This window comes from Gekko japonicus, unplaced genomic scaffold (genome assembly GCF_001447785.1).
Source record: "Gekko japonicus isolate JY-2015 unplaced genomic scaffold, Gekko_japonicus_V1.1 scaffold46, whole genome shotgun sequence".
Classification (NCBI taxonomy): domain Eukaryota; kingdom Metazoa; phylum Chordata; class Lepidosauria; order Squamata; family Gekkonidae; genus Gekko; species Gekko japonicus.
Window position 1 is genome coordinate 433,873 of NW_015169173.1, and position 14,165 is coordinate 448,037.

Genomic DNA, 14,165 nt, shown 5'->3' on the forward strand with positions numbered 1-14,165 from the left:
AGCGTGCGGCTTTTTAAAGCCGCACCAAAAGAGACACGCAGTGGTGGGATCACATAGATCCCCTGAGCCGCCGCACACTTCCTCCCTGGCACGATCAGACGCCGGGGGGAAGCCACTGAAAGGGGAGCGAGGCAACCAAACTGCGCATGTGTGCGCATGCGCAGTTCGGCCGGGAGCCTGGATTGCTCCGGACAACGGGCGCGGCGGCAATCCCACGGCTGCGCTTGATGTGGCGTTCCCGGTAAGTCCTCCTCTGGGGGTGGTTCTTTTTTACTGTGGGTTTTCGGCCTGAAGGGCTGAATCGGGGAAGGGTGCACGCCGCTTCCCAGATGTTGCGGTGAGATCGCGCCCGTTTGCTGCGCCCCCGATCCGTCCCTCTCCCGGGCCAAAACCTTCCGTGTGACTGGGGCCATAGTTGACTTTCTGGCCTGGAGAACTTGAACCTCATTGGCTGCATTTTCCTGTCTTGGGGGAATCTGTGCACTGTGATCTTTTAGCAGAGAGGGCAGCTGTGGCACCTTGGGATGGATCAGGCCCCAACCCAAGCAACACGACACGCCTCCATTTCGCTCTCAGCATCCTCCTTGCAGCAGAGTGATGAATATGAACCAGTCCTTAATAAACAATGTTTGCAGATTGTTTATTTATTTAATTTGTATCCCGCCTTCCCCGCGAGCAGGCTCAGGACGGCTTACATTGGTTGGTACATAGAAACCATTAAAATCCACATAAAATCATTTAAACAGTTCAATTACAAATAAGATCATAAATTCACAAAGTGCTGGCAATATTTCATTAATTACTTACGATGGTGTACTGGAGAGTGCATATAGACAAACAGTTTTTCAGCTCAGTGATCTTCCTCAGTGATCACGCGGCAGCACAGGCCAGATGTCAAGATTAAGGGCCAGGATCTGTAGCTACGATCGTTGGTGGTAGTAGTGAAGGCGGCTTCTTTAAAATAGAAACATGCCCGTAACAAGTCGTATTGGAAGGGTCACTGCAATGGACAGCTTTTGGAAGCAAGGTGCATAATGAATTTGTGGAAGCCAGTACCAGAAGGTGTAGTGATGGCTGCTAGTTTAGATGTCTTTTAAAGGGGGGGACTAGACAAATGCATAGCCTAGGCTAGCCTGATCTCATTAGACCTCAGAAGCTAAGCATGGTCAGCCTTGGTCAGTATTTGGATGGGAGGTTACCAAGGAATACCAAGGTTGCTACACAAAGGCAGGCAATGGCAAATCACCTCTGAGCATCTCTTGCCTTGAAAACCCTGTAGGGTCACCATAAGTCAGCTGCAACTTGATGGCAAAAAAAAAAGGACAACTTCATGAAAGAGAAGTCCATCAATGCCTCCTAATTGTGATGGCTGCATGGAACCTTCCATGTCCAGATGTCATGTCCCTCTGAGCATCAGTTGCTGGAGGCAAACGAAAGGGGGGGAGGTTTGGGCCTCCGTGTGTAGCTTGTGGGAATCAGTTTGCCAGGCCAAATATCTAGTCTCATCCAGCAGAGCTCTCTTTATTTGGAAATCCATATTTCTACTTTTAATGTTTCCTCACCTGTTGCACAGCTCATTTCCAGTGACGCTGATGGAGCTATCCAAAGAGCTGGCCGGTTCCGGGTGGAAAACGGCTCCATTGATGAGGTAAGAGAAGGTCTCCGTTTGAAGGTCTTTTCCCATCCAGACTTGCTAGTCATTGGCTTTGTTACTGTGAGCAACTATCTGGAGCTGTCTCTCCCATGCCGTAGCCCTCAGCTGGAGAATTCACATTGCAGCCTGAATCCATCCCTTGTTTGTTTTTGGGGCTGCATGGCTTTAGGGATAGTGTTGGTGCTGGGTTGCTACTCTGTGGTTCAGAGTTCAGCTATCACATTACGGATCTTCCCAGTAACACGAGCTCAGTTCACTGGCTCATTTCTGCTCAAGCAGAGACATGGGCAGAGGGCTCTTTTGACCTCTTCCTTTCCATAATGAACAGCAGTAGAGGCTTTGGCATTATGCTGTTTTATCCTAAGCTGAGCCACGGCCAAAGGACTCTTCATTCACCACCATGGACATAGTGAACAGCAAGAATGGCTTTAGCAGAATCCTCTTCTTGTGCATTAGTTGCTCTCTTCAGTTTGCCTAAATCTTTGCTGGAGCTTGGGAATCAGGGGAAATGCTCTGCCAATGATTCTGTGGTTGCTTGCACTGAGAAGGGCGTGGTTAAAGAGGCCTTTGCCCATGTATCAATTCAGCATGGGGAAAAGTGGGTAATTTACATAATGTTGTTTGGGATCATGGGCTGTGGTGGGGGCCAGAAGGCACCACTGGGTTGCTCCTTTCAGAGGTCCTCTTTAGGAGTTGTCCCACTCTTGTTTTTGTGTACGTGTGTGTGTGTGTGTGTGAGTGTGTGAGAGCGCATAATAAAGGGCCAGGGGCCACTCCCCCATTTCTTCACCATGGACAAACCAACACAAAGGAATTGCAGAGCCCCCCTGTTAATTGCGCAATCACATGTAGCAGCACAACTCACCCTATTAACAGTCCCACTCCAGCCAGGAGGCCGAGTGTCCAATGATCACCTCCACCTCTTCCGCAGCTGCTTCAGACATGGGTCCTTCAGCCACCGTTTCAGGCTGCTGCCCCCTTCCTGCATGGTTAAGTCTTGACGTGGCTGTCCCAGGATCACTGTCTGCATTTCTGGGTAGGAATGCCACCTCCCCGATCCAAGTGAGGTCCTGGTTTCTTTAAACCACAGGGACTCCAGGCCTTACTACCTACTCACCTTTCCAGCTTCCTGCCTGTAGCAGTCGGCTGCTTCCTTCTGCTGAGGCCTTTTGTCCCCCTTTTTCCTGGCCATTCCCAGTTCCGGCCTCTCTTAGCTTACTCCTAAAGAGACCCTATCTCCCAAGGAGACCACTGTGACTTAGAGGAGGCCTCGTGCTGGCTGTCAGTCCCCCTGCCTGTTTCTTTGCTACCCCTGCAGGCCTGCCTTGCTCTTTCCTCTGCCCCGCCTCTGTGCCAGGTGCCTTCCCTAAGACTGCACTTGTCTCCTCCAGGGTCTGGGTGCTCCGGGGTGCAACAGATCAGCTCCTCCCAGGGTCAGGGTACTCTAGGGTGTGGCAACAGGGAGTTGAATGATTTCCTGTTTTTTCCTTCCTGTTTCAGAATGCAGACTGTGCCCCTGGTACGTGGCGCAGAACAGATGTGCACTTGGAAAACCCAGAGTACCACACCAGATGGTACTTCAAGTATTTTCTAGGAAAAGGTAGTTTTTTCGCTTCTTGGTGTGTGAGCATAAATGGCTTAATACATCTGAATAGTGGTTAATACTCATTTCTCTTGCCTTGATCAGAATAAGTGGCTGTCTGAGAGGTCCCTTTCAGCTCTGTTGGGGACGTTGCACCATCTGTCACGTCGTCATATCCGGAATCCAGAGCCGATTCATCCACTAGACAGTTTTGCATGGCCGGTGCCAGAGGCTGGCATTTTGGGGCAGCTGTCAGAGACTTGGGCCATGGGGCTGTCCCCATAGCAGCTGCAGCTATTTTTATTTTCTCTTTCTCATAATGCTAAGCATTATGGTGGGGTAGGTGAAGAGGGTCACCTGGTGGAATTGGAGGGCACTAGATTCAGAACAGAGAACAGAAAGCACTCCTTCACAGGACGCATTAATAATAATAATAATAATAATAATAGCGTAGAGAATTCTCTGCCCTCAAACGTGGCCATGTTCAGTGGGAGATAGGTCTGTTAATGACTCTTAGTCACAGCTAAATGGAACCTCCATGTTCAGAGGCAGGATATCTTTGCACACCAAATGCTGGGAGAAAACAAGTGGAGGAGGCTTTGGCTGGTGTTTAGAGCTGGGGAAACATTGAGGTCAAGAGGCTGACTGTGCCATCCTAAGCAAAGTTACAGCCTTCTAAATTCATTTGAGCCAATGAGCTTTGTTGTTGTTGTTCAGTCGCACAGCTGGGGAAACATTGAGGTCAAGAGGCTGACTGTGCCATCCTAAGCAAAGTTACAGCCTTCTAAATTCATTTGAGCCAATGAGCTTTGTTGTTGTTGTTCAGTCGCACAGTCCCTGTCTAACCATCTCATCCTTTCCCGTCCCCGTCTTCTTTGACCTTCAATCTTTCCCAGCATCAGGGTCTTCTCCAGTGAGTGCTCCCTTCTCATTTGGTGGCCAAAGTATTTGAGCTTCAGTTTCATTATCTGGCCTTCCAGGGAACAGTCAGGGTTGATTTCTTTTAGGGTTGACTGATTTGTTCTTCTTGCAGTCCAAGGGACTCTCAAGAGTCTTCTCCAGCACCATAGTTCAAAAGAATCTATTCTTCGGCGCTCGGCCTTCCTTATAGTCCAACTCTCGCAGCCATACATGACTACTGGGAATACCATTGCTTTGACCATGCGGAGTTTTGTTGGCAGGGTGATGTCTCTACTTTTTATCATGCTGTTTAGGTTTGTCATCGCTTTCCTCCCAAGGAGCAGGCGTCTTTTAATTTCATGGTTGCTGTCACAGTCTGCGGTGATCTGGGATCCAAGGAACGTGAAGTCTGTCACTACTTCCACGACTTCCCCTTCTATTTGCCAAGGAGTGATGGGGCCGGATGCCATGATCTTAGTTTTTTTGATGTTGAGCTTCAAGCCCACTTTTGCGCTCTCCTCTTTTACCCTGAGCAAGAGGCTCTTGAGATCCTCTTCACTTTCTGCCATTAGAGTGGTATCGTCTGCATATCTGAGGTTGTTGATCTTTTCCCCAGCAATCTTAATGCCCGCTTGTGATTCATCTAGGCCAGCATTTCGCATGATGTACTCTGCATATATATTAAATAAGCAAGGTGACAGTATACATCCTTGTCGTACTCCTTTTCCTATGCTGAACCAATCAGTTGTTCCATATCCGGTTCTAACTGTCGCTTCTTGGCCCTTATACAGGTTTCTCAAGAGACATGTGAGGTGGTCTGGTACTCCCATCTCTTTAAGGCCCTGCCATAGTTTGTTGTGATCCACACAGTCAAAAGCTTTAGCATAGTCAATGAAGCAGAAGTAGATATTTTTCTGGTACTCTCTTGCTTTCTCCATAATCCAGCGAATGTTGGCAATTTGATCTCTAGTTCCTCTACCTCTTCGAAACCCAGCTTGTACTTCTGGTAGTTCTCTATCCACGTACTGTTGAAGCCTAGCTTGTAGGATCTTGAGCATGACCTTGCTAGCGTGTGATATGAGTGCAATTGTGCGATAGTTTGAACATTCCTTGGCATTGCCCTTCTTTGGGATTGGAATGTATACTGACCTTTTCCAATCCTGTGGCCACTGTTGCGTTTTCCAAATTTGCTGGCAAATGGAGTGCAGAACTTTAACAGCATCCTCTTCTAAGACTTTGAATAGCTCAGCTGGGATACCATCACCTCCACTAGCTTTGTTGTTAGTAATGCTTTCTAAGGCCCATTTAACTTCACATTCCAGGATGTCTGGCTCGAGGTCAGTGATTATACCGTCGTGGTTGTCAAGGACATCGAGGTCTTTCTTGTATAGTTCTTCTGTGTATTCTTGCCATCTTTTCCTAATCTCTTCTGCTTCTGTTAGGTCCCTACCGTTTTTGTCCTTTATCATGGCCAGCTTTGCATGGAACGCTCCCTTGATTTCTCCAACTTTCTTGAAGAGATCTCTAGTCCTTCCCATTCTATTGTTTTCTTCTATTACTTTGCACTGTTCATTCAGGAAGGCCTCCTTATCTCTCCTTGCTGTTCTCTGGAAATCTGCGTTCAGTTGGGTAAATCTTTCCTTTTCGCCTTTGCCTTTCGCTTTCCTTCTTTCCTCTGCTATTTGTAAAGCCTCATCAGAAAGCCACTTTGCTTTCTTACATTTCTTTTTCTTTGGGATGGTGGTGATTGCTGCCTCCTGTACGATGTCACGAACCTCTGTCCATAGTTCTTCAGGCACTCTATCTATCAAATCCAGACCCTTGAATCTATTCTTCACCTCTACTGTATATTCATCAGGGATGCGATCTAGGTCAAACCTGAATGGCCTCGTGGTTTTCCCAATTTTCTTCAGTTTAAGTCTGAATTTTGCAATGAGTAGCTCATGATCTGAACCACAGTCAGCTCCAGGTCTTGTTTTTACTGACTGGATAGAGCTTCTCCATCTTTGACTGCAAATTATATAGTCAATCTGATTTCGGTGTTGCCCATCTGGTGATGTCCATGTGTAGAGTCGCCTCTTAGGTTGTTGGAAAAGGGTGTTCGCTATGACCAGTGTGTTCTCATGACAAAACTCTGTTAACCTTTGCCCTGCTTCATTTTGCTTTCCAAAGCCAAACTTGTCTGTTATTCCGGTTACCTTTTGACTTCCTACTTTAGCATTCCAGTCCCCTATGATGATGAGGACATCATTTTTTGGTGTTAGTTCTAGGAGGTGTTGTAGGTTTTCATAGAACCGGTTCACTTCAGCCTCTTCTGTATCAGGGGTTGGGGCATAGACTTGGATTTCTGTGATGTTGAATGGTTTGCCTTGGAATCGGACCGAAATCATTCTGTCATTTTTGAGATTGTATCCCAGTACTGACCCCTGCACTCTCTTGTTTATAAAGGCCACACCATTTTTTCTACGAGATTCCTGGCCACAGTAGTAGATATAATGGTCTTCTGAGTTAAATTCGCCCATTCCTGTCCACTTAAATTCACTGATTCCTAAGATATCGATGTTCAGTCTTGCCATCTCATTTTTGAGCACGTTAAGCTTACCTTGATTCATAGATCTTACATTCCAGGTTCCTATGCAGTATTGTTCTTTGCAGCATCGGACTTTCCTTTCACCATCAGACACATCCACAACTGAGCGTCCTTTTGGCTTTGGCCCAGCCGCTTCACTCTTTCTGGGGTTACTGACCAATGAGCTTAGAAAGCTGTAATTCTGGTGGGTACTTTGAACCACCAGTTGGGATTCTAGCATTGCCTCTACTATGAAACCACTAGGTGACCTTAAGCAAGCCAGTCTCAGTCTGCGGTACAGGGATAATAATGTACATGGATTACTTTTAGCATTCCAAAGCAATATACAAACAGCCTTTGTGAACATTTCCATCAATACTCATCACCCCAAATATCCTGCTTGTGGCTGGCCTCTACTGGAAGCAGAATGCTCGACTAGATGGACCTGGGGCTGATCCAGAAGGGCAGTGCTCTTCCACTGAAACCTGCTACCCCAATCTGTCATTCTCCAGTGTTCCCCACACAGCAGTCCTGGGTAATGCCTGTATGGCTGCTTATCCCTTTGCAGTTCTGGTTAACCTGCCTTCTGCAAAGAATTGCATTTTGTACCAAACATGCAGTGAATGTTGCATGGAGGCAGCCTGCTTGTGGACTGCCTGCTTGCAACATGCAACATCTCTGGTCTTGTGTGGGATGGTTTTGTGTTTCCTAACGGGTGTCGTGTTTTCCTTCCAGTGCATCAGAACTATGTAGGCGCAGACGCAGAGAAGAATCCTTTCTTTCTATCTGTCGTGCTCTCTGACCAAAACAATCAGCGTGTTCCTCAATACCGTGCGATCCTCTGGAGAAAAACAGTAAGGGGCAAATAGCTGCCTTTGCTCTCTGTATTTAATATAATCTGATGTGAGTGCGTCTCATTTCTTAGCTCAGATTTTGATGTTTCATGTAATCAGCGGGAAATGCCATGCTAGACCGTCCAAGACGTAAAAAAGGCAAGCCTCCCATTTTTCACCCCCTTATCTGTGTATTGACAGCCCTTGAAGTCTTATTCACTCGTTAGTATCCTTGACATATTTATAAGCGCCTTATTGGCCATGCGGAAAATCTGAGGCCCTGTAGCATTTCTCTTCATTTCTTTCTCTCGTAGGGTACTCAGAAAATATGCCTCCCTTACAGTCCTACAAAAACTCTATCTGTGAAATCTATTTTAAGGTAAGATAGCCATATTTTATTTATGATGTGCCTTGCTTCTGGCCTGAAGAACAATGTGTACGAAACAGGGCACACCTCTGTGTGATCGTACAAGAGTCACTGTGGATCATGCATCCCTCCCCCACAACCTCTGCCCTCCCTTCTCAGTGCCAGTTTCTCTCCCGCCCCTGTCTGCTCTAACCATGGTTTGGCATTACAGCAGCACTGATATTAATCGTGGTTGATGTGTTGTTGTTGGTGTGTTGTTAACCAGCTTCAAACTCTATTTAAACCTGGTTAAAAGAGATTAAATACAGAACTGGTTAAAAGATAATTGTCAAAGGTTAACATTAGTACTGTTACAATGCTTAACCATGGCTAAGTCTGGCTAGAGTTTTGATGCTGGTGAGTAAAGGCTTGGGGGAAGGAGTGTGTGATCCCATAGTTCACTTCCAAATTCTTAAACCATGGTTGAGATATCCCCACAATGTTATGTCCAGCTCAAATCAGCAAACACTAGACTTTGAACATAATGCCTGTAGCAGTGTGCAAGATTTGTTAGGATATATACAAGGGAAAGGTCTTTTGATATTCCTATGAAGCATTAACATTACAGTTTTGTTGGCATTTCAGTGCCATGAATCTCGACAAATTTGAAAAAGGTCCTAGAGAAATTCTTCATCCTGAAATTCAGAAGGTAAGTCGCACAGAGTTTTCTGGGGAATATGTTCCAGTCTTTCTTTTCTCCGTCAGACTTTATATATCGTTGTGTAGAATCAGTGTGACGTAAAGTTTTGCACTTAGGGCCCTTCTGTTCCTAAAACAATTGCTCTTTTGGTAAAACCCATAGTAAAAATATTGCAGTGATCACTTTAGCATCTTTCAAACATTTTAAAAAATGACAAAGATTAGTGTTTCTGTTTTGCCCATTTTTAAAAAATCAATTCTAGGTATAACTCCTTCAATAACTTGTACCTTGGGGTGGGGAACCTAACATGGGAAGAGAAGGTACTTGAGAAGGTGCATAGAGGGGTGGAAGAAAAACGGTGTAAGCTGTAGCCCATGAAACTGAATAAAGATATCACAAAAGGTGGAACAGATGGCCAACATGTCTGCAGCTGGACTTGAGGGGCAGTTGCTGGGCATGATGCCAGAGCAACAGGTGGCAAGGAACACCTTGTTACAGACCCGCTTTTAATTAAATTTCTTCGTCTGTATTAACAGACTGGCTTATAAATGTTGTAAAAAAAATCCCTTGTGTTCCTAGGTTTTTGCATAGGACATGATGGCTGTATCTCAGACCCTCCTGCCAACTTAGGTCAGCCCAGTGATTTCTTTTAAAGCTCCCTACTTTTTGGAGGTACATTGAGATCTACAGCCTTTTCAGTGGTAGCCCCCATGCTTTGGAAGAGCCTTGAAGAAGAAACACAAAGAGCTCCTTCATTAAATAAATTCCGCAGGCAGTCTGATTTCAGAGAGCATTTGGTTAAATTTAGGACATCTTGTGGCAAACAGCTGTGACTTATTGCGTTGAATATTTTTGTCTCGGAATCATGTCTTGGAAAGTGGATAGCGTTAGGTATATGAATCACTGTTTTCATGGTTTTATGATAGTTTTTATGCATGTGATTGTCAGCCATTTCAAATAAAAGAGAGGGAGGCATACATTTTTCCAGTAACTAAGACACCCTACGCGCATCCCTTAAGTGCAGAGTTTCAGCCAATGTATCTGCAACGCGTTCAGATATCTTTGGTATCTGATGAAGGGAGCTTTGACTCTCCAAAGCTCATACTCTGAAAAACTTGTTTAAGGTACTACTGAACTCAAGTCTAGCTCTTCTACATACATTACATTATTTAACTGTGGAGTTCTTAACCTAAATTCCCTGGATATTTCTTCCAGATCTAACTTTTCTTACCAAAATTTTGATACCTAGATAGATGTGATAATGGAGACAAGGGGCAACCCAATCTCACATCTTGCAGTAGTAAACTCTTCTGCAATGTTTCGCCCTTCATGTGTGTATGTGTCTGTCTGTCTGTCTGTCTATCTATATATCATCTTCCTTCTCATACGGCTATCACCTTAAGCAGAAATTAGAACCAAAAAAATATTTTAACAGACCTTATTCAGTATTATTTCTCTTATGTTTGATTATTGTGCCTATGAATTTTGCCCCTGAGAAGGTGACATGATTATTTGTATCTGATAGTAGCCATGACACCTGGGCTCGCACGTTTACCGATTCGGTATCTTTAAGTAAAGGGATGACTAAAATAACCCTCAACTCGTTGAATATAGGGCACTCCATAATCATATGCTCGATGGTTTCGACTTTATCATATGAGCATCTGCATGTTCTATTAGAGTATGATAGTCTGTTATATCTGCCCTCCAAAACTGCCGAGGGAAGAAGGTTCAGTCTTGCCAAAGTAAAAGCTCTTCTTCATTTTGGGACTGTCAGTTGATAAAAATATCTCAGCAGTTGCATCGCCCTTCATGTATGCTCCACGGGTCCTTTGTGTGTTGTGCTCATGGGAGCACCACTGTGACATCCCCATGGTCTGCTGTTGTTTAGGCACAGACTGAATTGCTCTTCGGCTGTCACTCCTAACAGGCAGAATAAGTGCATTTGCATGGTTTCTCTTACTTGCATAATTTATCCTACTTTGTACAGGCAGCTGAAGCCCTGCCCTTTGACCACTGGAAATCCCGTTGGGCTGCAGTCTGTCTTCTGATATTTCAACAGTTACTATCTAACACTGTTTCAACTGTTTCTTCACAGGCAGGAGAACTAGAAACTTGCTCTTTTTTATTACAGGAATGAGATACTTCAAAAACTAAATTCTGCAACCATTACCATATTCTGTAGTTTTTCTGTGCTCTTACATAATTGTGCAGAAACACATCCTTTCCCGTGCACATCTGTTAATATGCAACAGTCGTGCCTTAAAGTCCATATTAGTTTTTTATGGACTCACGTCTGGTTTTACTGTGAGCACAATGGAAATGAGGTGGGAGGAGAGTTTTTAATTAATGTAGAGGCTAAATACGTTTCTTTCTCTCCCCCCCCCCCCCAGGATTTACTGGTTCTGGAAGAGCAAGAGGTAAGGCACAGATCGATCCTTTTAAGTTCCCAGAATCCTCTTTAGTAAACATCGTTTTGTGCTTGGAATCCGGCCTCGTTCCACTAGCTGTGTGTTTTTGTAGGTTTACCCTCAAGCAAACCCATGTGAGTTACTTCTGAGATCCAACCTATGTGTGCAATCATATTTGCTGTATGAGAATGCCAGTCAGGGATGCGGAACCAGTTTTCATTTATTGCATTTCATAGATCCGTTCTGACAGCAGTCACACACAGTACTCACATCAGAAAAACACACTTGCTCACATCACTGGATGAGGCCAGAACTACCCATCATGCACACTTAAAAGATGCCACAGAAAACATACCTTGAGGATGCTACTGTAAACGGCTTGCCTATCTTATGTTCTCCTCTCTCTCCCACATTAAGAAGAGAAGAAGAAGAGATTGGATTTATACCCCGCCCTTCACTACCCAAAGGAGTCTCAGAGCGGCTTACAAACGCCTTTCCCTTCCCCTCCCCACAACAGACACCCTGTGAGGTGGGTGGGGCTGAGAGAGCTCTGACAGAAACTGCTCTTTCAAGGACAGCTCTGACAGAACTATGGCTTGCCCAAGGTCATCCAGCAGGTGCAAGTGGAGGAGTGGGGAATCAAACCCGGTCCTCCCAGATTAGAGTCTGCGCACTTAACCACCACACCAAACTGGCTTAAGTGTTGAGGACACTTACCCCATGATATGACATCATTACCATTTTATCTCTGCCCCCTCTGGGGTGGAGAAACAGATGACATAGTGGGATACGGATTTCTACACGGCCACTGAGGGGAGAGAACTCTGACCCAGGGCCACTGTTTTTGGCAGCTATTTACATGGTGGACATCGCATATTGTTCTGGTCCAAGAGATTTTTCAGAGGTAAAGGCAGGCTCAGCTCATGTTCCCACCTTCTCCCCTCCTCCCACTTCATTGTATTCTGAAGAGCCAGCTTGGTGTATAGGTTAAGTGTGTGGACTCTAATCTGGGAGAACCGGGTTTGATTCCCCACTCCTCCACTTGCACCTGCTGATGTGACCTTGGGTCAGTCACAAGCTCTGGCACAGCTGTCCTTGAAAAAGAGCAGTTTGTGTCAGAACTCTCTCAGCCCCACCCACCTCACAGGTTGTGGGGAGGGGGAAGGGAAAGGAGTTTGTAAGCCGCTCTGAGACACCTTTTGGGTAGTGAAGGACGGGGTATAAATCCAATCTCTTCTTCTAATTGGCAATCTGACAAATAATGAGTGAGGGAGAGAGAGAGAGAGAGAAAACTTGTAAAAATTTTATTAATGTGTCTCCTTCTCCTTCCTCTAATATTCCCTGGGCCCATACATCTGTTCAGTTCAATTGCGGACCTTTCTAAGGTTCACAGACCTATCCACTTTGTTTAAAACTGTTGTTAACTCACCCTCAGCCCCCACCCGTGGGGGTGGGGCCATAAATCAAAGCGAGTAAGTTGGTGCCGACACAGGGATGACTCATGGGAGCCATCCATGTCTGAGCCCCACGAGCCATAATTGAGTGTCTGCAGTCCCTCATAACAATAACAGTTGTGGGTATGTACGTGCCGCAGAATGTCTAGGACTGAAGAGCTTCCATTTAGTGATCCAGAGAGGCAGATATACTTTAGATCTCCAGTTGGGAGCGCAAGGCGCCGACGCCCACTCGGTCTCCTCCTCAGTGCCGCCTGTTTGTAATGAATGCACCCTGGCTTGCAGAGGGGTCAGAAGGAAGGGGAACCGTCTAGAAGTGCAGAGGCTGAGAGGCCTCCCTCCGCAATGTGTCACCCAAACTGAAAGATACAGCAAATGTGGGCGCTTGACATAGGGGCAGCGGCAGGGAGTCGACAACCTTCTCTTTTGTGAGAGGTGCTTCAGAGTAATGGAAGATATCCTGGCTGCTCCCCCCTTCCCTCAGCCCGTTACCAAGCTTGTTCTGCCCTAGAACAGAACATGAACTAGGAAGCGAAGTCTTGCAGAGACAAAACCTATGAAACAGAAGCTTAAAAAACCCCAACAACAACAAGAGCACATATGTTCATAAACTGCACATACGTTAACAAACTGGTAGCAACCTGTCGGAGATCCCTGCTCTAAAGCCATCCGATTTCCAGGACCAGGAAGATTCTTGTCTTGAAGTGCCTGCGGTTCCCTTCCTTTAGCATTGGGAAGACCATAATTCAAATCCCCATTCAGCTGGGAACTCATTGCAGGTGACTTCAGTTTGGTCATCTCTCTCCTCCTAACCTGCCTCACAGTGTTGTTGTGAGGATATAATGGAGGAGTTGGGAACCCATGTTCTTTGAGAAAGAAAAAGGGGAAAACCTCACATTAAAAAAAAAAAACCAAAAAAACCTTAACTCCCCTTTTGAGGAAGGAGCTGGTAAACTAATAAAAGGCCACTGATGCTCTGAGCAGCTGGGTGGCACCAGAAGTAGATTATCCGATTCATGGAGCACCTGAAGTGAATTAAACAACTTGGCTTGCTATAGTTGCAAAACTTGTGTACTTGGGAGGTGTGCATGTCTCCATGAAAGAACCACTGTGCATGGTTTCCTTTTTGCATATGGCTAACTCAGAAGCTTCCATTTTTATACATTCTAGCTGTTGCAGGTTTCACAGATGCAGTCTGTTCATTGCCAAGTTGTTGTTCTTTGAATGGATCTGAGTGCAGGATATTAGTAAGCCCATCACATGCCGAGTTCCAAGGAGCTGATACAACCATCTTTTTTTCATGACACCCTGGGCTTAAAGAAGTTCTTTGCTTCTCTGAGTTAGGCCTTGCTCTGGATTCCACCAGAATTGCATGTTGGATTGTCTTCAACAAGAGCATGGCATTTTTAGTGGTAGCCCCATCATTATGGACTCACCCTTCTCCCACAGTGGTCCAGTTGGCGGCATCTCTCCTGTCTTGTTTTTGAGCTGCTGAATTTTTAATAGCCTTTAAAGGTGTTTTAAGGGGGGGGGGATTGTTTTTCTTTTTGCTTCTGTTGATTTTAATGATGTTCATGGTACTGATTGTCCTTAATAAGAGATTTATGCTGTCTTTGAATAGAAGAGTTTTGTTTTCTTCTGGTCTTCTGGGTTGCTTTGATCTCTTGCTGTCTCTGGTTGTCCATTTGATGTGTGTATATATATATATATATATAT

The 14,165-nt window shown here is 45.4% G+C and overlaps 1 protein-coding gene across 1 annotated transcript in view; it reads left to right on the top strand.

Annotated features, from left to right (window-relative positions):
- Positions 1 to 14,165, top strand: part of GARNL3 (GTPase activating Rap/RanGAP domain-like 3) — a 102,422-nt gene that overhangs the window by 41,281 nt on the left and 46,976 nt on the right. The window contains exons 2-7 of the mRNA XM_015415842.1: positions 1,574 to 1,648; positions 3,155 to 3,254; positions 7,441 to 7,559; positions 7,853 to 7,917; positions 8,530 to 8,593; positions 10,978 to 11,004. Coding sequence (XP_015271328.1) covers positions 1,574 to 1,648; positions 3,155 to 3,254; positions 7,441 to 7,559; positions 7,853 to 7,917; positions 8,530 to 8,593; positions 10,978 to 11,004 — 450 coding nt within the window. The remainder of the gene's footprint in view (positions 1 to 1,573; positions 1,649 to 3,154; positions 3,255 to 7,440; positions 7,560 to 7,852; positions 7,918 to 8,529; positions 8,594 to 10,977; positions 11,005 to 14,165) is intronic.